This window comes from Aethalodelphis obliquidens, unplaced genomic scaffold, assembly GCF_003676395.1.
Source record: "Aethalodelphis obliquidens isolate GAN/ISIS:26980383/991018 unplaced genomic scaffold, ASM367639v1 scaffold35, whole genome shotgun sequence".
Taxonomy (NCBI): Eukaryota; Metazoa; Chordata; class Mammalia; order Artiodactyla; family Delphinidae; genus Aethalodelphis; species Aethalodelphis obliquidens.
This window is the reverse complement of record NW_020837979.1, coordinates 5,508,740-5,534,866: the sequence shown is the minus strand read 5'-3', so window position 1 is coordinate 5,534,866 and position 26,127 is coordinate 5,508,740. Positions and strand designations below refer to the sequence as shown.

Genomic DNA, 26,127 nt, shown 5'->3' with positions numbered 1-26,127 from the left:
TGTTAAGCCCTCCACAAGCCAGAGAAAACCTTCCCCTCCACAGCCAAGGCCCCCTCTCCTTCTAGAACCTGACCAACGTACCTTCCGAAGCTGCCAGAAACAGCAGGAGAGAAGCAGGGGAGGATTCTCTGCAAAGCAATCTCCAAGAAGAGCAGTACGATTCAAACCTTCTTCCTTTCTTTACCCACATTTTTAAAAGTATTTTCATCGTTACCTAAATACAGCTTGTAAGTGCTGTGTGTCTAAGGAAAGTTCATTTGCTATTTCAAGGCTCTATGAGAAATGCTTTCAAATTTCCTAAAAACAATTTCTAGAGAGTCCTAGAAGGGTTGTTTGCAGGCTAACCGAGGTAAAAAACTACCATATTTCTATTCCCCAAATCCAAAACTACATTAAAAAACAACTCTTCAAATTTAAGGAAAAACTTCATGTTAATTTGATATATATTAGGTTGGCGCAAGTGAGTGAATAGATTTGGCCAGGGTTTTAAGTGATCGGTGGATAGGAGGTGAGCTAGGGTTATTCCCCAAGAGAATTCACCAAAGGCAAGACTGAATTTGAGGGCCAGCCTCAATGTAACTTTTTTCCCCCAACCTTCTTGAGGACATGGTCCCTTTTTTGGTACACAGCCTAGACCTACCAGCTGCCAGGAGTACTCGCAGATTATTACTGAGGAAGCCTGGTGGCAGGAGGGGCGGGGGGGGGGCGGATCCAGAGTGTCACGAAGGGCTGAGTGGGCAAGAGTCCTCTTCCAAGCCCTTGGAGACATGCTACAGCTTCCCCACAGCAGCAGGACAGGACACATACTCCCCCAAATGGGCTTGTGAGCAGACTCAGAGCCCCTGTCTCGAGTGCCTTAGAACTAAGCCCCTCAGTCTGCAAACCGTCTCATGGACAAACAATACGAGATCACCAAGGAACAGGTTCATGACATGCGTGTGCGAATTCATTTCCTCTGAGCAAATGATATTTTTATGCCTATTTAAAAGACAAGCACTCTCCCATGACAGATGCATTCATTATCCAACAATCCAGAAGCCTTCCGACCACCCCTCTGGCCAGCATCTCTCCCTGTCAACAAGTGCAGTTGGCAACCCAGCGCCTCCGGAGCCCCCCCACGCCGGGCGCCCGGGGCCAGAGTTCAGATTCTGAAAACACAGCCCCGCATTCCTGAACCTGCTATTCACAGCCGCTCCCTGCCAGGAGTAGTCAAGACAGCCGTTCAAGAGACACTGTAGAAAACACTCCATTTCCCGTGTCCTTTGCATCCAGACCTGAACGCTACCGTTCTGACAGATTTATTAAACACTTGCGAAGTCAGGAACTTGAGGAAATATACACACAGACATTCAAAAAAGAACAGAAACGAAGCTTCCTTCCAGAAGTTTTCTTTCCATACATCCTGGTAGATGCTAATCTATTCCAGTTTCAGTTATTTTAAAAATCCTTATTTCTGTTGCAAAGAAAGTCCTGGGTCGGCCCATGCCTTTACTTCCAGAGATCAACTGCCCAAACCACAAGCCCTCAAGATTAGAAATAAGTCTAGATAAACAGCCAGGCCCTACTGTATAGCACAGGGAACTATACTCACTATCTTGTAATAAACTATAATGGAAAAGAATCTGAAAAAGAATATAACTGAATCACTTTACTGTATACCTGAAATATTGCAAATCAACTATACTTCAATTTTAAAAATGAGGAAAAAAAGATTAGAAATAAGTCATGTTAGGCAATGTTTCCTGTCTTTACCCTAATAATAGTGTGAAATGGCTTGCAGAGATAAGCTATAGAAGCTTTCATGATGGACAGCCCAGAGGTTTAAGGGTATCTAAACCCATTGTTTAAAAACTGTCCCCTTTCCCTAATACCAGCATCAGGAAAGAGAACCAGTACTAGAGTATTAAATTCAGAGACATCCCCAAACTATGAATTCATAGCTCTTCCTTCACCCATCAGACATTTTAATTACTGGCCTTAATTACATTACATAAATCACTACATTAATTACAGGTAACAGACTGGAACTCCATCCTCTTCCCCTTAAGACCCTATCAGGTCATAATGCCTTGAAGGTAAGAATTCTCTAACACAGCATCTCCGCTGGGCACATACGGACTTTCCATAAATACTTCTCAAGTGTTGCTGACTAATCAGCTTCATAAAAAGAAAAGACAAGGTGCCAGGGCTCTGCTACCAATAGCTGGGCAAATCAGATGGCCACACCCACTTCAGTTTGCAACCTGAGGATGTCAAGCGGCCTGGACAAATCTTTATGTACACATTCAATGAGGTAAAGTCGCTTAAAAGTGCAATACAGTACACAAAAATACTGCAGTATTATTACTGAGCTAATAAGCAATTTTTTTTTTTTTAAATAGGAAGATGGGAAGAAAAAGGCATTACCAGCTGCTGTTCTTTCTTGGAGAAAATGAAGACTGATAACCGTTAAGTAATACAGACAGACGAGGGCAACTGCAGACAACGGCCAAGTCTTGAAGTGGGCAGAGCGAGAGAGCTCCCCTGTCCAATTCCTCGAAGACAGCTTCACGCTCCTTCTGAGCAGGTGAAAATTATATCCACAACCCCTTCTACCTTCTCCCCATCCCTTTTCTTTCTCTCCTCTCCCTGCTGGGAAGGACTCCCCCATTCCCTTGCTACATGTGGCCAGCCCCAGGGACACGTGCCCAGGGGTTAACTCTTCACAGGTATTTGGAATTCTGGGCTAGAGCCAGAAACCTGGCACCCAAGCTGCTAACAGGAAATTCTGGATCCCCCCCACCCCCACCGCTGGCCCCGAAGCAGCAGAGCTTGAAATGCCAGAAATTCTCAGCTTACTTCACACCGCCCACCCCCCCGCCAGGGGATATGTCTACCAACTACAGAGAACGGACTTGATTTTGTAGAAAAGAAAAAAACTCTGCAGTCAGGAGAAGACTAGGCAGGGTGTGGGGGGCAAGGGGTGAAATAGGTGAAGGGGGTCAAAGGTTCACACTTCCTGTTATAGAATAAATAAGTCCTGGGGATGTGACTACAGTTAATAAGACTGTACTGCATGTTTGAAAGCTGCAAAGAGAGTAGATCTTGTAAGTTCTCAGCACGGGCTTCCCTGGAGGCACGGTGGTTGAGAGTCCGCCTGCCGATGCAGGGGACACAGGTTCGTGTCCCGGTCCGGGAAGATCCCACATGCCGCGGAGCGGCTGGGCCCGTGAGCCATGGCCGCTGAGCCTGTGCTTCCGGAGCCTGTGCTCCGCAATGGGAGAGGCCACAACAGTGAGAGGCCTGCGTACCGCAAAAAAAAAAAAAATATATATATATATATATATATATACACACACACACAAATATAAAAATATATAAAAACTGAATCACTTTGCTGAAACTCACATAATGCTGTAAATCAACTACACTTCAAAAAAAAAAAGTTGACGACCACCACACACCCCCACATACAGCTTCCAGTTATTCCATGATAACAAGCAGGGGAGGACAGACTAATACTAAGCCCAGTGGCTGTCAAGCACTGTCCTAGTACTTCAGATGCATTTTTCCCCAATTACTATTATAATTACAACAAGCTGTGTTAGGTAGGTAGCATTAGCCCATTTTACAGAAGACTAAACTAAGGCCCAAGGTCATACAAGGAATAAGAACAAGACATCTTTCCTTTCCTACCTCCTCATAGTCCTATTCTTTTTGCCAACAATGATGAAGGAAATGAGATATAGATGTAATTGAGGACATATTAGAGCAATCCATCAAAACCAAATTAACTTTAACTGTCCCACTCTATGGCTTAGTTATAAAACACAAAAGTACATGAAATCCAAAACAAACAATCAAACAATAAACGTGAAGATGTCCCGAAGCCAAATTCTAATTCTTCTTCCTCTTCTTCCTCAAGGGACTGCCATGTTCCTCTAAACTAGCTTCAGTTCTCTTCAGTTCTCCCCTCAACCTTAACGCGAAGAGAAGCGAGGGTCTCTAAAACCAGGCTGAGGGTGCTCAGGAAGCTGGGGACCCCAGGAAACTGAGTACGGTCCAGCCATATAGTCAAGTCCACAGAGGCCCAGAGAGACAGAGAATCAGATGCAAAAATCGTGTCTCCTCCAAAAATTAAATACGGAATTACCATATGACCCAGCAATTCCACTTCTGGGTATACACCCAGAACTAAAAGCAGGGACTTGAACAAATATTTGCACACCTATGTTCCCAGCAGAATTATTCACGACAGGCAAAAGGCAGAAGCAGGTTCGTGTCCTTCGATGGACGAACAGGTAAGCCAGTCGTGGTCTGTACACCCAATGGAATATTATTCAGCCTTCAAAGGGAAGGAAACTGACACAGGCTGCAATGTGGATGAACCCTGAGGACATTATGCTCAGTGAAATTAGCCAGTCACGAAAAGACAAATACTGCACGGTTTCACTTATATGAGGGAACTAGAAAAGTCGGATTCGTACAGACAGAAAGCAGAATGCTGGTGCCAGGGGCTGGGGGAGGGGGAATGGGAGTCAGTGTTAATGGGGACAGAGTTTCAGTCTGGGAAGAAGAAAATTCCAGAGCCACACAGTGGTGACGGTTGCACAACAATGTGAATGTCCTTAAGGCCACTTAACTGTACACTTAAGAATCACTGAAATGGAAAGCTTTATGTTATGCATATTCTACCACAATTTTTTTTTTAAATTCTGTTACTTAAACCATTTTTAAAGGAACAAAGCAAAGCAAGGGTCTTGAGAGACACCAGCCCAGCCCAAGAGGAGGGGAGCAGGTCTGGAGGAGCTGAGCTGGGGGAAGGTGGGAACTGAGTCTCAGGGCCCACCTAATCTTTCTAGAAAGGGCTAAACTCAGTCAAGTGACAACAGAGCCAGAGCATCTCTGCCTCGGATCAGACAGCTCCTGATCTGTAGTAAAGGAATGCAGGCCGGTGGTCTCCGAAATCCCATCCCACCATCGCCTCCCTGTGACCCTCTGGGTCCGACCAGCAGGTGTCCCAGCAGAGAGATAAGGTCGTCCTCGTGATGGGAAGACTTGAACCCACAGCTGCGGAGGTTATTCTTATTTTATTATTATTATATTTTTAGCATTTTTTTTCTATTTTTTTTTGGCTGCATTGGGTCTTCGTTGCTGCGCACGGGTTTCTCTAGTGGCGGCGAGCGGGGGCTACTCTTTGTTGTGGTGTGCAGGCTTCTCATTGCGGTGGTTTCTCTTATTGCAGAGCACGGGCTCTAGGCGCGCAGGCTGCAGCAGTTGTGGCTCAAGGGCTCTACAGCGCAGGCTCAGTAGTTGTGGTGCACGGGCTTAGTTGCTCCGCACAATGTGGGATCTTCCCGGACCAGGGCTCGAATCCGTGTCCCCAGCATTGGCAGGAGGATTCTTAACCACTGCGCCACCAGGGAAGCCCGGAGGTTATTTTTAAATAGGAAAATGAGTCCATTTCATCCCAGTCACCTACGGAAGGTTGCGGAGCTGATTCACAAAAGGGAGAGGGACCGGGGCACCCGGAAGCACCCAGGGAAGCCAACTGTGTCAACACTTCACAGAGCGCAGGAGGGCTGGGCCCCCAGACACACCCGCACCCGAGACCCAGGGCGGAACCCCGGGCCAGCTGTGCTCACAGTAGGTCCTCCACCTGCCGGTCCCCAGTGATGAGGAGGAGGCAGAAAGACTTCAAGGCGGCAGGAGAAACTTCAAGTCTTTCGGCCCCAACACGGAGCTTATGAATAACGTACCCAAAGCAGGCAAGAACCTCAAAGATTCGGTTCAAAGGCCCTAACTGCCTGCACTAAATATTTCCATTTTTAAGGGCAAAGGCCACAAAAGCCAACCTCTTACGGTGTGGTAGAAACATCACAAAACGTCTTAATGAAGTAAGTTTAAAATGACGCCCAGGCTGACATATGCAAAGGGATTTGCGTGCACACTTGAGAATTCCAGTCCTAGGTTAATTACTAGAATAAGAAAGTAATTACGAGAGCAGAGTCGTTCTAGGTTAATTGCTAGACTAAGTAATCACTAGAGTAGAGCTGCTCTAGATTAATTACAAGAGTAGAGTACCTTCCATGAGGGCAGGACTTTGTCATGTTCACCGCCTGGAAGAGAGCTAGGCGCCCAGAAGCCCAGTAAATACCTATTCAATGAACTTGTTTTCCAAGAGCTTCACGCTCTTAAAATTCAACTGTTTACTGACCACAACCAAGGCCTGACCTAACACTGAAACACGGACACACGATATTAAAAAGTCCTGTGTCAAAGTCACTTCAAGCTTCGGGTGGTGCGGAATCCCGACCACCTGTCCTGCTGCACCCGGCAACCGGGACCCCAAGAAACCTCAACTCTAGAAGCCAGTGTACAAAAATGGTTGTTTCAATGAGAAAAGCAGAGGGTGGTTAGTTCGCACCACAACAAAGTTATTTTTCCCGCAGAAATTTCCTAAGTAAAGGTTCTTTTTAAGTTCTACTTTATATTTTGTTATTGCAGGCTCAAAATACCTCAATCAGTGGACGAGTACTTCCGGGCTGACACTTAAACGTATTTGTTTAACTTTTTATTTGGAAATAACTGCAAGCTTAAGGAAAAGCTTCAGGAATTAAAATAGGACCAAGAACACCCATATACCCTTTGCCTAGAAACAGATTCACCAACTGTTAACAGTTCACCCCATCTGCTCTAACACCCTCTCTTTTTCTCATGAGATATGATATGCGATGACCAATATGATGTGATATGGTGCGCTATGCTGTATGACATAATGTGACGTGCTATGGTATGATGTGATGTGATGTGATACGATATTGAATACGGATATTCTCTTAACACAATAGCCTAGTTGCCAATGTCACTCAATTTAACACGTGCTATGCTTTTATCTACTCTTTGTATTCCGGTTGTGTTATGTTACCCAATAACAAACACCCATTAGAGCATTTTCCCCTCCAGCCCAGGACCCTCTCTAGGGCTGGGTATCACATTTAGTTATCATGTACTGCTCAGTTTCCTTTAATCCACAGCCCTCCTTTGTCTTTTAGGGTTGATGTTTTAAAGACAGAAGTCCCCATCTCCCTTTTTTTGTTTTTGACAGTTTTGATCCAAGAAGTTGTTTTTAGCTTGTAATAAAAATATTCTGACATCTGAAATACTACAATCTGATTCAAATTTATAGATTTTTCTATACATCTTTAATAATTTACTCTGTTCTTAAAATGGAGATCTCTCTGAGGCTTAAGTAATGGGGAAACTGTCTAATTTATACAAGTCTGATTCTAAATAAAACTTTTCAGGAATGCATATCACAATATTATACATGTAGCATATTAGAGCACGTCTTCCCAAAGCTTCTGCGATTAGGATCTCTTTTCGTGTGAGCACATCAGCCATTTAAGTCTCTCTCTGAGGTTCTCCCTCCCTCTCCTTCTGTCTCCCCCTCCTGTCTTCCCGTCTTCCCCCCCCCCCCCCCCCCCCCCCCACAGACTTTCTAATGATCTTTCTGCTATAAAGGGATGCTCACCTATGGAGCCTACGGTCTTGAGTCTTAGTAGGATTTCAGGCCTACAGTGTGGGTTTCTGTAGATTTTAATTCAAAAAAAGTAAACACGCTTACCATTATATGACTCTAACCTAACTTTTGGCTCTTAATATACAGTGCTCAAATCCAGCCTTCCAGGTCATGCAGAAAGTTAAAAACCAAAAAAGGAAAGCAGCTCTTACAGTGGGACACACATCCCATCAAAGAAAACCTTGCAGTTCCACAAGAGGCTTTCCAACCTCTCTCCTCCTCAAATCTCAATGTTTTATTTGGATAAATGAAGACAAGCAAGAGACTGAAAGACAAAACAACACCCGCTTAATGCAGACCTTTTCACAGCAAAGCCACCTGAGCATCAGACTTCAGAACTGTAGCCCTCGGACACACCACCATCAACCTCACCTAACAGCAACTCCCAGGTTAATACACTACGCTGCAGCGCCATCTCTTATCAGCCTCTCCTGGCCACAGAGCTGGCTCAGGAACTTGACTTCAACCAGCAAGTGGTGGTACAGCAGACATGCATCTCACTCTAATTTACCAAATTCAACCGCAAAAAAAAAAAAAAAAAAAAAACAGTGAGAGGCAAAACGTGGACCAAAACACAGAGGGGACAATAAATTCACCTGGACAGCCCACAACTCCAGGAACACATGCGCTGGTGTGAGCCCCAGGGGGGCTGGAATCTCCCAGCTCCACTGAGGCCTCCACCTCGCAGAAACTCCTGGTACCAGGAGCAGATTACCAAGACAGGTGACGCTGCTGGTTTCAGGGTAAGTTTAACCGCAATTTCTGTCCTTCATGTTGATTTCGGAACCTAATCCCCACACTGAGAGACAGCTCTATCATATGCGGATGAAAAACACAGGCACACGTATGTACACACACACACACACACACACACACACACACACACACACACACACACTGTTTTGTTACACTGGGTTTACCCAAATCTAGTCTCTCCAGCCAAATCCTTGCTGTGACTGAATCCTTGACAGATGCAAGATCATGAGCTATCTATTCTGAAAGTAATCTTAAGGCCTTGCTTACATTTTACATTTATTTTTAATTATAACAGCAAAACAGCAACATAACAGAAACTCAGAACCCACCTTGGCTCTCTGCTCCTGTAGCAGATGAAACATCTAATCTCTAAGGGGCACTAACCTTTTCTGCCTTTTTTTTTTTTTAAACGAAGAGTTTCTGTCATGTAAATACTGCTTCTCAAGTGAGAAACTCCAGAGGTTCCTTCCACACCTTGCATCACTAGGCCCATCCCATTTTTAAAATGTTACCAAATTTCCTCATGAAAACATTCCTACATCCCATCATTGGGCCACAGTTCAGAACCCTGTTAGATGGACTCAATCATTCAGGGCAGCCAAACTTCCTGGGGAGCCTTTGTAGTTCACTGAAATAATCTGCATTTTCCATCTAGCAATAAATTCTATTTTTTGAATCCTGATAACATGATTTACAACAAAAGACTATTTAGCTTTATGAATCTGAGAAATAAAGTCTGGTCAAAACACTTAGTGAAGCCAGATCAGATTCCCACCAGCACTTACCCCCGACAAGAGGGTACAAGGGGCGTGGCACCAAATGCCAAACAAGTAACGTTACTCAATTTTGTAAGTTGCCACGGTCTCCTCAAAGGGTTTCTTTTGCCAGGTGAAGCAAATACTGTCCAGGGCTAAGCCAGCATCCTTGGGTTCCATCGAAATTAGTTAAATTCTCTTGGTCCTCAGTTACAGATCCTTTGAGGCGTTTTTGTTGTTGTTGTTCAGTCCTGAGCACATAACCTCATTTCCAAAACAAAATTCCTTGGGAAATGCTCCTGAGGTCTCCCTCCCCTGGATGCCTTACCTACTTCCTTGACCTCTTCAAATTCTACCCACTGCCCATCTCGAGGCCCAGCTGCCCTTCCGCAAGCCCACAATACCTACAGATCCATCATTCAGCAGACACTCTGTTGACAAATAATAAATTTGTAACAGTGACAACAACAAAAACCAACCAAACTCCACCTTGACCAAGCTGTACCCACACGCGGTCCCTACTTCCTCACCACCCACCAGCAGCCTCCAGCCCACGCCTACGCCACGCCAACCGGCACCCAAACTGCTCTCGCTGAGGCTGCCAACGTCTTACAAGACTGTTCCACATGACGTTGCAGAGATGATCCCTCTTCCCTCCCTCCTTCTTAAATACACTCTTCTCTTGCCTTCTAGAAAAATCCACTCTGCTGATTTGCTCCCCTCCCCAGCCACTCCTCACCCCCCTCTGTGGTTTCCTCCTCTGTCCAGGCCTTACTGGACAGCTCACAGCCCGTCAAAGCTAACTTATCCAAAGCAGGCTCTCAGAGGCCACAGGGCTTTTGCACATGCTGTTTCTTCCACGCAGAAGGCTCTTTCTCTCACTCTGCAGCAGGCTAGCACCATCCTATACACCCTGCAGGTCTCAGCTGAGATCACAGGTCCTCAGAGAAATGCTCCCTGACACCTCAAGCTAAATTAGCTTCCGTGTTATTCCCTCTCACACCCCCTATACTTACCACCATTGATAATTCTGTATTTCATGGTTTAATACTGCCCCCCACCAACCACAAGCACCTTGCCCCCTCCAGACCATACGCTTCATGAGAACAAAGGGCCTGGCATTGTTGGATGCAATATTCTTTGGGCTTTTTCTTCTTCTTTACATACAAATAATTAAGTGGATTTTGCCAACGTGTCTATAAAATATAACAGTTGGAAATATAAACACTTCCACAAAGCAAAAACTGCTGTTGTTGTTATATTATCACTGTTTTGCAGGTTAAGGAACTGAGACCCCAGAAGGAATGGGATCCAGTTATAGTACCCTACCTATAGGAAAGGGACAAAAATTATAAATGTATTATAATGTATGATTTCTTCTCTGGAGGAAAACAATCACCCAGAATATATTTTAATTTCAAATAAAAGTACCTGTGGTTAGAGTAGATGCATTTCTGAAAATAGGTGAAACTGACATACCCCACATATTTGAGACACTTTGAAGGCTAAATATAGTTTACTGAGAGGACAAATATGTGAAGCAGGGCAGTTCAGGAATCACGGCCATGAGGCACTAATACGACTGCTTCAATGCCTCTCCTGACCCCGTTACCCACGGGATTCCCGTTACCCAGAAAAAATGCCAAGCTCTCCCAAAGTTTGCATTCTGTATTTTATCCAGTTTACATGTGCATGGAAAGGAGCATCTAACTGGACAAGGCCCATGAGAAACCCAGCAGCCCCTTCCTGCTCCCACTTCCCGGCTCCCCGAGGGCAACCACTCCCAGCTCTTTACTAGTTCTTTTCCCCATTTACCTGCACTTCTCCGGGAACATGCTGGTACGACTACTTCTTCAATTTTCCATACGGGCATCGGCTGGCAACTTCCAGAAGTGGAGGATGTATCCCCCCCGTTCACTCAGCAACCCCACCTGCCACTCACTCCTCAATTAGGCAACAGCCTGGGTTAGACCCAGAGTCGATATTTACATTATTGTAACGATGTAAATAAACATCAGTGCAAGCTGAGCTTTGTAGTAAAAGGATGAAACCTTTCCTAACCTACACAGCTTTTTATGTTCCCTGGAGCTGACAACTGTCCTGGAATTCCTGGCTCATTCAGCTTTCTATGTGTCAAGAATTCATCCACAAGCTCTCCCCTGGTGAGCGCATGTTCCTCCAACACGTGCGAGTGCAGGCGTATCCCTGCTCTATCAGTTTCTCTTCTCCTAGGAGTTGTCCTGGATCCTCCGCCCTGCTCCTATCTGGACTGAGGACCAGACTCTCATTTAAGGCTCTCCCTTCACCATCATCACAGAGATTCCCTTCTACAGATTTCTTCTTAAACAAGTAACAAAAAGCACAAACTATTAGAGGACAAGAATGGTACATCTGGCTGCATGAAAATTAAGAATTTGGTCCTTTAAAAGACCCACAACAGGGCTTCCCTGGTGGCGCAGTGGCTGAGAGTCCGCCTGCCCATGCAGGGGACACGGGTTCGTGCCCCGGTCCGGGAAGATCCCACATGCCGCGGAGCAGCTGGGCCCGTGAGCCATGGCCGCTGAGCCTGCGCGCCCGGAGCCTGTGCTCCGCAACGGGGGAGGCCACAACAGTGAGAGGCCCGCGTACCGCAAAAAAAAAAAAAAGAAAAAGACCCACAACAAAAATACAAAGCCCAAGCATGGAGTGAGATTTTTCAATACATATAATAGAAAAAGAATACAGAACACATAGACACACGTGCATGCACACATACAAAGACACACACACAGCTCCTAAGAAAAAGACACAAACCTTTCTCAAAAGGCAAAACAAATACTTAATAAACATATAAAAAGATTCTTATCCCTATGAGGGAAACACCATCTCGCTGGTTCTCAAATACTATTTTAATACCTACTAGATTGGCCAAAAGTAACATCTCTGACCATGTTCACAGCAGCACTATTTGTAATAGCAAAACAACAGCAACTAGAAACCCAAATATCAACTGACAGGAGAATGAACGAATAAATCAATCAACAATGGTATATTCATTCAATGGGTCACTACCCAGCAATGAAAAGAAATAAACATGGTTACATGCATCAGCATGGTTCAATGTTAGAGAAACATAATTATACATATAAAACTGGAACTATAATGGGGGAGGGGGGCAGAAAAATAAGCTTCGGAAAAAATACATGAAGTGTGACCCCCCTTGTAAAGAGTTTAAGAAAAAAACATAAAAAACTAAACAACGTGTTGATTAGGGATACATATAAATGTGTCAAAACTATAAATAAAAGCAACGGAGTATTAACACGTAATTCAGGATATTAATGCCCACAAGATTTCATAATTTAAAACTTCAGGCAAACTATCATCCCATTATATTTGAATATCCATTCTCTACTAGTAAGTATTTATTCAGAATAAAACCAATCACACAGTACCTTTTCCTAAGGAGACCTTACTGGGGGCTGTTTATTTTGTTGTTGATTTCTCTTTCCCTTTTTTTAAAGTTAAAAAAAAAAAGGAAGCAGAAAAATAATAAAATCTAATGGTTACAACACACCCACCAAATGTTCAAGAATATTAATGACTCAGATTCGCAGAGCTGTGTAAGTTGGCTGGTGATGTGCTAGGGAAATCATTCTGGGTCTGCACAGGATCATTTCCATAAAGGTTACCAACAGGGAGTTCTAACAGCTGGGCTGGCGCAGCTGACAAACAACCACTAATCCTTACAAGCACATAGGGCGGGTGTGTGAAATGGCAATAACAACCCTCTGTATTATTTATTCCTGTTTTCTTCGTAACTTCCATTTTCAGGATCATGCGAAACACTTCTCCACCTCAAAGGCTCCCAGCTATCAATTCTACGTGGGCATTCGTGTATTCACTAAATACATATCAACAGCGCTCCAGCCACAGTGACAGCAAGGATTCCAGCGCAGGCGGCACAGTGGTGAGGGACGCAGACCTGGGACCTCCCTTCTGGAGCTCAAGGTCTGGTTTGCTCGAAACAGATAAAGCCACAAAGAGCCACATCACAACCAACAGTGGTCAGTGTTATAAAGGAAAAGTAGAGGGTGGGACAAGAGGATGGGGGCAGCGGGGTCCATGTCCAAGCAGGGAAGCTTAGGCTGAGACGGGAAGGGGAGATGTGAGCACCCCAGGCAGAGGGGACAGCCCGTGAAGGCCCAGGAGAGGAAAGTGACCGACACTGGAGGGTCTTTGCTCGAGAGCAGAAGGGAGAGGACAAAGAGCCTTAGAGGTGGTGCAGGGGGAGCTCACGCGAGACCCCAGGAGCCGTGAAAATATGTTCAGGGCTGCTTTTGAATGCAATTGACTAAAGCTTTACAAAATAAGGGGGAAAAAAACCTGTGCTGGAAATATGATCAGATTTACTACTTTCATTTTAAATAAATCCCTCCTTGATCCAATGCTGCCAGAATATGGCTCAAGTAGATGAATTCTTTAAACGTTCCAAGCCTCCCAATCATTTCCAGCTCTCCCTAAAGAGCCCCAATTAGGCTGAAACAGCCTTCACTACCCACACATTTGTACCTCATATTATTTCCTGGAGTGACACAGCCCAGGCCTTGTTTGACTATCTAATTACAAATGCATGGCCCTTATTATGTTCTCATTAAATGCATCTGTTGGGAACCCCAAGGCTTTTGTTAATGGCTTATCAGCCCTTAGAGATAACACCAGTAACTTTACTTATATAAACCTTCTGATTTATGCTCCTGGAATCAAAGTACTTCTGCTGTTTGTGATTTCTTCCTTGTTGTGCTTCTGGAAAACAAGACCGAAGTATGGAAGACTCTAGAGCCAATATGTGGGGAGTTTGCACAATGCAACGGCCGCCCTGTTGAGCCAAAGGGGTTTTGCTGGTGGCGGGGACGAAATCCACCACCAACTTCAGCTACCTGAGCAGGACTCAGCTGACGTCAGGCGGGCTACATGAAAGGCCACACTGGTGCTGGGCTTCACCATTCCAGCCATGGCACAGAGTCATTCTGAGCAAGCTCTGGGAGCCCCACGGGAATCCCTAGATGAAACTCCCCCAGTCACGGGGACACTGTTCCAAAGGCAGGAGACGATTCACCCTGGGTACAGCCGGCCACTCACACTCAGTTCCCTTTATTTACTAGGATTTAACGTGGTCAAAGACCCCCTGTATCCAAATCCTGCTGGCACAAATTGCTATTTAAATATTTAATCTTCTAATTACACTTAGTAAATCCTGTGCTAATAGACAAACGTCGCTTACATCCTTCACTACAATGCAAACTATTTTACGACACTTCTAAGAAGCGCTCTTGTTCTTCGGTTTTTTTAAATGTTACTTTGCTTTGCTTTTCTTCAAACCTACCAGGTGACGAGCACAACTAAGCCCTTCATGTATGTTGTTTATTTTCATTCTAACCCTTATTATAATCGGAAGCCTTGTGCATTGCTGATGGGAAAGTAAGATGGGGTAGCCATGGTGGAAAACAGCTTCTAACACTCTAAAGTTAGTTTTTGTTCGTGCCTTAAGGCAGAGTTATAAGGAAGGCTCAAAGAAGCCAAATAAACTGGCCCAGATCTGTACCCAACAAACTTATCTTGACTCCAAAGCCCATATTTTCCACTCCCACTCCATACTTCCTCCCTTGACCCTGTTAGGAAATCGGTTACCCCATAACTGCTACAAATGTGGTGACAGGAACAGGGGCCAAAGAGAAACACTCTGAAAAGTAGAAAACATCAGTATGTGATTCAAATTATAACTTTTAAACTGCCAGCCTCTTTGGGGAAAGAAATGCAAGATTATACAGGAATGTGCGTAATAAAACACTGAAAAATAAATAAAATCCTTCAGAGGGGCACATCTGGGTGGTGATATTCGATCTTTATTTTTGTTGTTGTTGTTCATTTATTTTTAGCTGCATTGGGTCTTCGTTGCTGTGCACGGGCTTTCTCTAGTTGTGGCGAGCGGGGGCTTCTCACTGCAGTGGCTTCTCATTGCGGAGCACGGGCTCTAGGAGCACGGACTTCAGTATTTGTGGTGCACGCGGCTCGCGGGCTCTAGAGCGCAGGCTCAGTAGTTGTGGCGCACAGGCTTAGTTGCTCTGCGGCATGTGAGATCTTCCTGGACCAGGGCCCGAACCTGTGTCCCCTGCATTGGCAGGTGGATTCTTAACCACTGCACCACCAGGGAAGCCCATCGGTCTTTAAAGTTTCATTCATGCTGCTCATTTTAAGTGCATCAGAGACCCCCGGGGGCGGGGGGTGGGGGTGGGGGGCAGTGATGCTGGGTGTCCTTCTGCCCACCACCTCCCAAAGGCTAACTGCTCCCACTCTGTTCTCCCAGAGCTGCACTTTTATAAGAAATATTCCCACAGGTTGGAGACCGTATCCAAGGGAACACTGTATAACTTCACTTCCTCCCTTCCAGGGCAGCAAAAATCACTCTGTCAGGGGAGTTGTGGAAACATCTTACAATACTGTGTTCAGCCACACCATGTTCACACTGGAAGCGAAGGTCACTGCCTTCCACCACCACCTGCCCCCTCCCCAGCCCAGGATCTCCTTCTCGAAGCGGGTGTCTGGGGCTGATAATTGAAGTCACCTGAGAGGCTAGTGCCCGGCTCCTTTACCCTCAAAGGAGAAGCTACAGAAATAGACAGGAGGTTTCAATTCCCACCCACTCTCTCCAGCTTTGGGGTGGGTCAGCCTGCAGGTACACAGGAAGCCGAGGAGAGAGAGGGCATGTTTCCTGGCCCATGTGATCAGCTCAGTCTGAAAGCTGGGCCTCCACACCCACCCAACTTTTGAGAAAAAAAGTGGGCTCCATCATTCATGCATGGACTCAACCATCTATTCATCCTACAAATGTTAACTGAGCATATACACAGGGCTAGGCACCATCACAGGTAAAATACCTGCCCTCATGGACCAGACAATTTAGTAAGGGAAACAATGAACAAAATAAATATTTTGTATATTAGAAAGGGCTGTGGAGAAAATAAACCTGGAGATGTGTATAGGGAGTGTGTGTGTGTGTGTGTGTAAGCAGGAGGACGAACTACAATCCTCCAATGAAACAAAGCCTTCTATTTCTGAGGGTGGGCAAGTTTTCAACATGTCAGATCACTTTAAACACCAATGGAGACCTCACATTTTTAAGCCCCTACTAACTACCTAATCTCAAACTCAGCATCGCGATACAAGAAGAGACACTTCCTTTTACTGCTCCTTTACATTCTATCTCCAGCCCTCTTAATCATCCTCTACTTGCTTCTCTCCAAAGAAAAGCCTAAAACCAGTCAGAATGCACGCCCATTGATTTCAGAGGTAAACTCAGTTTAAGCTTTAAATCTTTAAATAAACTGCTAAATATCTGACAAATCAGAATTCTATGTTTTCTGACAACCGCCACCAACATGGAGCTGGCCTCTGTGTCACGTGTTTTGATTTTACAACATTCGTAAGAGCCCCAGTAAGACCAGCCATCGGAGGATGTGGTAACAGGGTTGCCTAACTGGTACAGCCACTGGCTCCCGGCTAAATGTCCAAAGGTGGAGCGTTCAGCTGCCGTAGGGGATGCCACCCTTTCACAATCACCAGGAGCTTCTGAGTCTCCAAGAAATAAAGCAAAGTGCCAGGGGTCTTTTTGTGGGGAATTTCCCTCCTTTCTTTGGCCAATCTTACTGCCTTCAAGAATAAGAAAATTGCGGGCTTCCCTGGTGGTGCAGTGGTTAAGAATCCGCCTGCCAATGCAGGGGACACAGGTTCAAGCCCTGGTCCGGGAAGATCCCACATGCCGTGGAGCAATTAAGCCCGTGCGCCACAACTACTGAGACTGCGCTCTAGAGCCCGCGAGCCACAACTACTGAGCCCATGTGCCTAGAGCCCGTGCTCCGCAACAAGAGAAGCCACTGCAAGGAGAAGCCCCCGCTCACCGCAACTAGAGAAAGCCTGGGCACAGCAACGAAGACCCAACACAGCCAAAAAATAAATTAAAAAAATAAATAAAGAATAAGAAAATTGTGCATACTCACAGCAAACCCAAACCAAAGTAAAGCCCAAAGGCACAGGCGCTACAGCCCTGCTTGATTTTGGAATGCAGCAGGAGTGAGAACATCATTTTGAGTTCATCTCAGACAGACTGGACCTCAAAGCAGGCTCTCCAGCAGGGAAGGCATCCTGAACCTCCATCAGGCACCGGATCTGAGGCTTTGCCCTCCAGGTCTGGACCCACCTCCCCTGCTGGATGGTGAATAACCTGAAGTCCTTCCCAAAGTAGCCACAGGAGGAGCTTCCCACAGTCAGTGTGCGCCGAACTAAGTCAATGAACATTGGCTGGACCGACGTTCCTATGTTTGCTGTGTCACAAATCTTCAAGCCCTGTCCTCACCCTCTACTAAAGGAGACCATTTATAGCCCAGGTGCTGTGTTTAACGCACCAATGATTAAGATACACAGCCTTCAAAGGACTGGGGAGATGAACCCCTCCTCTGGCCTCTTCGCCTCTGATGAGCCCCACAGGGCGCCACCAGCCTCCGTTTCCCGAGAGCCCAGGCACTAAGTGTCACTGTGCTGCCCAGGGGCCCAGGAGGCCCACCCAACCTCCTACACTAACTCCCTCACTCAGAGCTTCACAGAGCTCGCAGAGCAGGCCCACCTGCTGCCCACCACGACCACAGGTCACCCCACTGCCCCTTCCATCCAGAAATCCCACCAACTCCAGCTGACTCCTTGAGGCTCAGTGAAGTCTACCCTCCCTACCGAATCCAACTGCCTGCTTTCCGGCCTCCGCGGCCTAAAGTACGGGAAGGGTAATGCCCTGGTTCTGCCCTTTCAGGACGTATGAATCGCATTTCCCCGTAGCCTTTACTCCAGGAGGGCCTCCCCCAGAATAAACAGGCAGCTGTCACCAACAATGGGCCCAGGGATCCAAGCTCGTCCCCTTGACTCCCCTCTCCCCCACCCTGGTCTCCTCCTAGGCATAAGGAGGGACAAAATGGGAAGATCTAAAGTCCCTCTTATTTCAGATTCCAAAATCTGAAATTCCATATAGCTTCCCTAGATACAACTGGAAAAGCCTCATATTGTTCCTCTGTTGACCTTTTAAACAGGTGTCCCAGCTAATGCAACTTATCCAAAGGCCTGATTTTCAAGGAGTTTTAGACCATAACTTTTAGAGGAAAAAAATGGTTTTTTTTAAAATAAATTTTACAAGCCTGAGTTTTTTTCTCCTTTCATTCCTAAGAGGAAAGTGAAGGGATGGGGGCGGGGAACTGACCTGCTCAGTTCTGCTATTAAGATCACGAGCTCGCGATTCGTACCACCTGCGTTCCTCCTCCGGGCGTGGAGACCGTCCCAGGCCCGCCCGGCCCGCCCCGTTCACCCGCCCGGCAGTCCCGGATTGCCAGAGCCTCCCGAGCTGCGCCCCACCGTGGGCCGGCCGTGTGTCCCCAGCCGCGACACCACCTGGAGCCTCGGGCGCGTCCAGATGGCCGGGGCGCACCCGCTGTCACCTGGCCCCGCACGACGGCCCCGCTCCTCCCCGGGCGGCCCTCGCTCCAGCCGGCGTCTCTCCTTCGCTTCCCGAGCCAAGCCTGGCCTCCGGGCGGTCACCGGGCCAGGCGGCGAAGGTACCTGCCCCGCCCGGGAAAATGCACGAGCCCGCAAGTCCCTTCTGCCACCACCTCGACGGGAGCTTGCAGGAGAGAGGCAGGAGAAAGGAAAACAAGCCCGCGGCAGGGCCGGCCCGGCGTCTCCCACAAAACCGCCACCTGCGCCGCAGCCCCGGACTGGGGCCGCGGGCCTGGCGGAGAGCGAGGTCCGGGCCCGGCCGTTGCGCCCACCCGCCCCGGCGCGCCCCTTACCCGTGAGCCGGCCGCCCCCCTCGCCGTGGCCGCGGCGCCGCTGCAGGATGAAGTAGCAGCTGCTCTTCTGAGTCACCCAGAGCTTCAAGGCGTTCTTCAGCAACACCTCCTCGGGCTTGAGCCACATCGCGGAGGTCCGGCCGCGCCCGCGGGCCCCGGCTCACATCGCCCTGGCCGCCGGGCCGAGCCCACTCGGGAGGAGGAGGAGGCAGCGGCGGAGGGGAGCGCAGCCAGCCGGCGCCCTGCGCTCGTGAGTCCGGGGAGCGCGGCGGGCGCAGCTCGCCCCTCGCTGCCCGCGCAGCCCGCGCGCAGGCCCCGCCCCGGCCCCGCCCACGGGTTCGGCTCGCCCCGCCCACCGGCCGCGCCCCGCCCACCCCGCCGGCTCCTGCGGCGCCGCCGGGGTTTCCGAGTCCCGGCGGCTCCAGCGCAGTTCCGGAGTGGAGGGAGGAAGTCCAATCCCGGCTGCCGGGCTCCCCGCCTCTCCCCCTACGCTCGCGGGGGGCGCCGCGGCCCCTCTTCTCTCCAACGCCCCTGCGGGGAGACAGCCCGGAGAGCAGCAGGAGGAAGAGGAGGCGATGGTGAAAAAGACATCTTGTTGTCCCAGCTGCAGTTTGCCGAGCTAGGGCATTTATCTTAGGGGGGACAGAATGCACCCCAGGAAATCCACGTGTGTTTGGAATAACACGGCACTTAAAATAACAAGAAACGTTTTTACAAATAACCAAAAAACAGCGTTAAAAGCTAAAAATTATTTTCCGAATTTTTTAAACGCTGAGCGTACGTTTTCCGTGATCTCACGAGGGATCCCTCGGAGCTGCTGAAGAAGCGGCGATGTTGTAGGACCCTGCGGCAAGGTTCACACCAAACTCAACACCGGACGCCCCTCGTGGGCACAGAAGATGCCGATATTAGGGCTCCCCTGCAGGTCCCCTACCCAGGAACGAAACCAGGCACGCTGGTTCTTAGAGAATTGAAAAGCTGGGAAGTATGGAGTAGGTGATAGTAAAGAAAAGCTATAGCGAATTTGCAGGTAGGGCTTTAAAAGTATTTCCTCAAAGCGTGGTAGAAATAGACACGTGGACGCTGGCCTTGAACAGCTGAGGGGGACTCCGAGGCGTCTCCTCAAGGAAGCAGTTAAATCCAACATCCTAGAAAGAGAGGGAAAGAAACTCCAACATGACCCTCGGGTTTTGACAAAGGGACCCCTGACAACATGTGACTTAATTAGGACAAAACTGAAGTAAAGCTCCCACAAGATTCCTGGGAACTGAGTAGAACTGCTTCACTGGAGGCCAAGGAATCTGTCTGTAGAGGATCAGAAACCCATATCTGACCCAGCATGTGAGAAGCCAGGTAAGAGCCCTGTGCCCAGGACAAACGGGACTGCCCACCCAGGGGGCAGGGGCAGCTGTGGTCCAGAAGTGCAGGCCATGGACAAATATCCCCTGAGCACAACTGAGGGAGGGAGTCAGCTGTTCCCAGGGGGACTTGGGTGCCGCAGAGCGCTCAGGGTGGGCAGGGGTGACTAGAAAATATTCCTTCCAGGAATAGTTGCCGGCACCCACCCCCGACGGTCAGATGCGCTGCCAGGCCCTGGAACTGCGGACATGAGTGGAACAGGGTTCCCTGCCCTGAAGGACTCAGGTAGGAAAGCAGGCACAAAGTGTCGTGGGCGTCACGCTGGGGACAGTGGGGTGCACAGAATGAAGGGTCAGTTCCTCTGGGAGGGGACTGAGAAAACCCTGCAGAACAGCCGTGGTTTGACTGGGGCTTGGAAAATGAACGTGTTTGGCGCAAGGTCAAGTCGGGAGGGCAGGTCTAGTGAGCAGATCAGCACATATGTCTTTGTGGTTTAGGGAATACCTCTAGGGACAGACTGCCCTAGATCAAATCCCATTCCTGCTACTAGTTCACTGTGCAACCTTGACCTTGGGCAAGATAGGAAACTCAGGGAGTCTCAGTCTACTCAGCTCTAAAATTGGGATAATCATTGCACCTCCTTTATAGGTACTATCCAGTGTATAATATATTCAAGTGCTTAGAACACACATAATAAATGTCAGCTATTATTACTAAGTGTACAGAAGTTCTTGGAAGTGCAACAATCCACATATACACTCACCCATATTTTAAACATTATTAAGCTCTTAATATCTGCCAAACAGTAAATATAAACTATATGACATTAAATCACGGAAAGTGAGCTGTGAAAGCAGCTGGGAGAGGATGGGAAGGGTCCTGTGGGGTATGGTGCACTGACCTCTGTCTCCTCCCACCCACGAGGCTCCTGCCTGTGCCCATTAGCCAAGTCAAATAGAAGCCAAAAGGCAAGGGAGCCCAGGAGATACCGTCTGTAGAGATCGGGCTCCTGGGCACAGGGCAAGGTGAAGGTTGGAGAGGGGAACTGGAGGGGCCAGTGGAGAGTATCCAGCACAGGTGGTAACAGCTTCCCACTGTCACTCATCCCTGGGCACTCAAGGTTGGTGTTAGGGGTGTCCCCCAAAACACTCATACGTTGAAGCCCTAATCCCTAGTGTCTCAGAATGTGACCTTATTTGGAAATGGGGTCATTGAAGGTGTAATTAAGTTACAATGAGCTCGTTAGGGTGGACCCTAATCCAGTATGACTGGTGTCCTTATAAAATGGGAAATTTGGACACAGACAGGCACAAAGGGAGAACAGCATGTGAAGATTACATGTGAAGATTGGAGTTAGACTGTCACAAGCCAAAGAACTACCAGAAGCTAGGAGAGAGGCCTGGAACAGATCCTTCCCTCAGAAGGAACCAACCTTGATCTCGGATTTCCAGAAGTGTGAGACAATGTCTGTTGTTAAGCCACGTACTTCGTGGCACTTTGTTATGGCAGCCCTAGCAAACTCATACAGGTGGCTTTCTAATCTTGCCCATGCCTGCTCAGTAGCAGGTCTCTTGAGTTGGGTTCTGTTTCCTGCCAGGACCTTGACTGATGCCAGGAAGGTCCCCAGCACACACAGTTCCTCAATATGGAATTCTGGCTGGGCTACTCACATATTTGTGCATGCATTGGGAGCAAAAGGGGTGTGCTAATCTGCGACATAGCGGCCACAGGATTACTCAAGTGAGCCCTGGTGGTAGTGTGACGGGCAGATAGGGGACAAGGCGTGGAGGGCCGTTGCTGCTGTTACACTGATTGCTATGATAATGATGATGATTACAAAGAGTGTAGAGTGAGATGGCTGTTTCTGACTGCCCTGAAGAGTTTTTTTTTTTTTAAATAAGCATGAAGTTTTAAATTTCAATCTCAATATACAGATATGGTGACATTCAAAGAATCCTTTATAGGGTACAGCTGCAGGACACACAGGGGTCATCCTCAGATCCTAAATATAATTGTTCAGGTTACAAAGTTGTTGCAAAGTTGGGGGGGGTGGTTTACTGAAGTATAGTTGATTTACGATATTATATTAGTTTCAGGTGTACAGCACAGTGATTCAGATAGATAGTTATGTCCATTCTCTTTCAGATTCTTTTCCCTTTACTGCAAAGTTTAAGTGTTCAACCTCAGCAAATTCTCTTGCTAAGATTAGGACATTGACCACGAAGGAGCAGGACCATAGATTGTGATGGGAATATTTGGGTGGACACAGACAAAGTGATAATTATGTGATGCCATAGAGGTGTTAGCTAACGCTACAATGGCCATCATATTGCAGTATAAATGTATCAGATCAGTATGTTGTACACCATAAGCTTACACAGCGTTTTATGTCAATTATATCTCAATTTTTTAAAAAGTTGAATGCAGAAACTCGAAATGAAGAGGAGACAGAGAACAACAGAATTAGAACATATATTGACAAAATTATCCAAAACATTATCAACAAAATTTATCAAAACAAATGTGTAATAGAGGGACTTCCGTGGTGGTCCAGTGGGTAAGATTCTGCACTCCCAATGCAGGGGGCCTGGGTTCAATCCCTGATCAGGGAACTAGATCCCACGTGCATGCCGCAACTAAGAGTTCACATGACGCAACTAAGTAGTCCTCATGCCGCAACTACAAGATCCCACATGCCACAAGTAAAGATCCTGCATGCTGCAACAAAGATCCCGCATGCCTCAATGAAGATCTAACATGCCGCAACTAAGACCCGGTGCAGCCTAAATAAATAAATAAATAATAGAGAAAACAGATAAACCCAAAAGTTGGATATTGAAAAATTAATACCCTCTCTAGAAAGACTGATCAATAGAAAGAGAAAGAAAGAGGGAGGGGGGAAGATTCAAAATAGAGCTTCATAAATGCAAATAAAAAACATAATTGTAGATTCTAGAGATGCTGAACAAACAATACTAATATATTATTAAATTGTTTTAAAAAGCTGAGCTCCCGAACCCCAAGCCTCCCTTGCCTACAGAAGCAGCCCCTCTTCCCCTGTTTAAGGAAATTAGCAATCACTCACAAGAAGACCTTTCACCTGGGGCCTTTGTCTCCCATCTGGATGCCCGTTCTCAAAACCTGCCCACACTGCACCTCATTGACTCCGGGCCCATAGCAAGAATAAACTCCCAGCTGAGCCCAGAAGAAAACCACAAGGTCTGCTGGGGACGAGGTGGAGGTAGATTATACACCAAGGAAGTTGGAATATCTTGCCCATGTGTATTGAGAGGAAGCTGAGGGTCATGTATGGGAATGGAATCTACAGTGTTACACCAAGAGGGATGAAATGTAAGGTTGGAATCAGCAAGATTTACAAACGTACATACACTCACTCGGGACTCCTCATGTAATGTGTTACATTCAGCACATCTGAGTGGCTCTAAGGTTTGATTCCTTGGTTTATTGAAGCCTGGATTTAATAATGGCCTAAATTCAATGAGGATGAGATGCTAAAACTTCTCTGGCATATTGTAGACTAAGGAAAGGGTTTGAAGGCTTAGGAGATTAGAATGTTTGAGTTGATATATGCAACCTACTCAACCAACACCCCACAAGCATACCATACCCCTGGCCATCAAGACCACCACCCTACAACCACAACATGCATCTTCATCAAGACATTGAGAAATGTGGGAAACTTCTTCTAGTAATGGCAGTTAAAGACCAATCCTCCTGCCGAAAACCACCATAAAAGCTGGACAAAGTATTGTTTTTAAATCTGTTTCTTCGAGTCATGAGAGAACTACTGTGGCAGCAAGGACTTGAGGTGGCAAGAATCTGAGGAGGTGAGCCAGACATATGATCAAGTTCTTCCCCTCTAAGTATTTGCAGATTCCAAGTGGCAGCTCGGAGACTAAGAGGCCAAGCACACCTTCTGGACATTTACAGGGCCAGAGAGATAAAAACTGGAGTTAGGATCCCCAAAGCGTTACTTCCTCAGAGTAGAGAAGACCCAGAAGAAGACAAGCCTTCACAAAGACTAGACCTGCCAAGCCCACAAGCATCCCAATGCCTGATTCAAATGCTTCCCCCAACCTTAATGACCCACCAGGAGCAAAAGTAAATTCTCCCAATAGATGATAACACCATCCAAAGACTCACTTTTTTTCCATGGTCTTTCATACTCCATATTCAGCATCAATACATTACCAGGCATAAGAGGAAACAAGACCACATGACTAAAAATCAAGAGAAAAGAACAAAACCTATTAGTAACAAATTCATGAAATAGCCAGATATTGGAGTTACCAGATACAGAGTAGAATATATGTAAATAATAAGTTCAAGAATTGCAATGAAAATATAGAGAATTTCAGCAAAGAAGTGGAGATATATATATATATATGTGTGTGTGTGTGTGTGTGTGTGTGTACACACACACACACACACACAGGTCAAATAGAAATCCTAGAATGGAACAATACAATACCTGAAACTAAGAACTCCACACATAGGTATAACAGTAAATCACACAAAGTGCATTGGTGAACTGGAATATTAAAAGAAAATAGCCAGAGATTTCTCCCAAGAAGATATGCAAATAGACAATAAGCACATGAAAAGATGCTCACCATCATTAGCCATCAGGGAAATGCACATCAAAGCTACAGTGAGATACCGCATTGCACTCACGAGGGTGGCTGTAATTAAAAGAAGAAAAAACGTGGACACTAACAAGTGTTGGTGACACTGGAACTGTCACACATTGCTGTTGGAAATGTAAATGGTGTAGCCACTTTGAGAAACAGTTTGAAAGTTCCTCAAAAAGTTAAACATGAAGTTACTATTGACCCAGCAATTCTACTCCTAGGTATATATACCCAAGAGAATGAAAACATTGAAGACCTATGTTCTGGATTCCCTGGGTGGTCCAGTAGTTAAGAATCCATCTTGCAATGCAGGGGACGCCAGTTCAATCCCTGGTTGGGGAACTAAGATCCCACACGCCACGGGGTATTACTAATCCCGCACACCACAACTACTGAGCCCGTGCTCTGGAGCCCACACACCACAACTAGAGAGAAGCCTGCGCACCACAACGAAGAGCCCACTAAGACCCAACGCAGCCAATAAATAAATAATTTTTAAAAAGGAAAGAAAAGCTATGTTCACACAAAAATTTACATGAAGGTTCATAGCAACATTACTCGTAATAGTTAAAAAGTGGCAACAACACAAATGTCCAACAACTGATGAATAGGTACACAACATCTGTTATATCCAAACAACAGAGTATTATTCAGCCATGAATGAAGTACTGGCATATGCCTCAATGCAACATGGATGAATCTTGAAACCCACTATACCAAACGGAAACCAGACATGAAGAAGCACATATTATATGATTCCATTTATATGAAATGTCCGGAATAGGCAAATCCATAGAAGTGGAAAGTAGATTAGTGGCTGCTATGGGCTGAGGGGAGGAATGAATGGGAGAAATTAAGAGTAACTGCTTTATGGGTACAGGGTTTCCTTTGGAGTGATGAAAATGTTTTGGAAAATGGGGTGATGCTGGCCTAACATTGTGAAGATACTGAAAACCACTGAATCGTACACTTTAAAAGATAACGTGTAGGGCTTCCCTAGTGGCGCAGTGGTTGAGAGTCCGCCTGCCGATGCAGGGGACACGGGTTCGTGCCCCGGTCCCGGAAGATCCCACATGCCGCGGAGTGGCTGGGCCCGTGAGCCCTGGCCGCTGAGCCTGTGCGTCCGGAGCCTGTGCTCCGCAACGGGAGAGGCCACAACAGTGAGAGGCTCGCGTACC

The 26,127-nt window shown here is 46.9% G+C and overlaps 1 protein-coding gene and 1 long non-coding RNA gene across 10 annotated transcripts in view; one reads left to right on the top strand and one right to left on the bottom strand.

Annotated features, from left to right (window-relative positions):
• The window catches only part of TBC1D8 (TBC1 domain family member 8), a 121,880-nt gene extending 102,705 nt beyond the window's left edge, over window positions 1–19,175 (bottom strand). For all 8 annotated transcript variants that reach the window (XM_027128789.1, XM_027128791.1, XM_027128792.1 and 5 more), the window contains exon 1: window positions 18,939–19,175. In XM_027128789.1, the coding sequence (XP_026984590.1) occupies window positions 18,939–19,065 (127 nt within the window). In that variant the 5' untranslated portion in view covers window positions 19,066–19,175. The remainder of the gene's footprint in view (window positions 1–18,938) is intronic.
• A 92-nt stretch (window positions 19,176–19,267) lies between these two features.
• LOC113632030 (uncharacterized) overlaps window positions 19,268–26,127 on the top strand; it is a 49,614-nt gene continuing 42,754 nt past the window's right edge. For both annotated transcript variants that reach the window (XR_003437625.1, XR_003437624.1), the window contains exons 1-2: window positions 19,268–20,291; window positions 20,484–20,582. This is a non-coding gene — a long non-coding RNA (uncharacterized LOC113632030). The remainder of the gene's footprint in view (window positions 20,292–20,483; window positions 20,583–26,127) is intronic.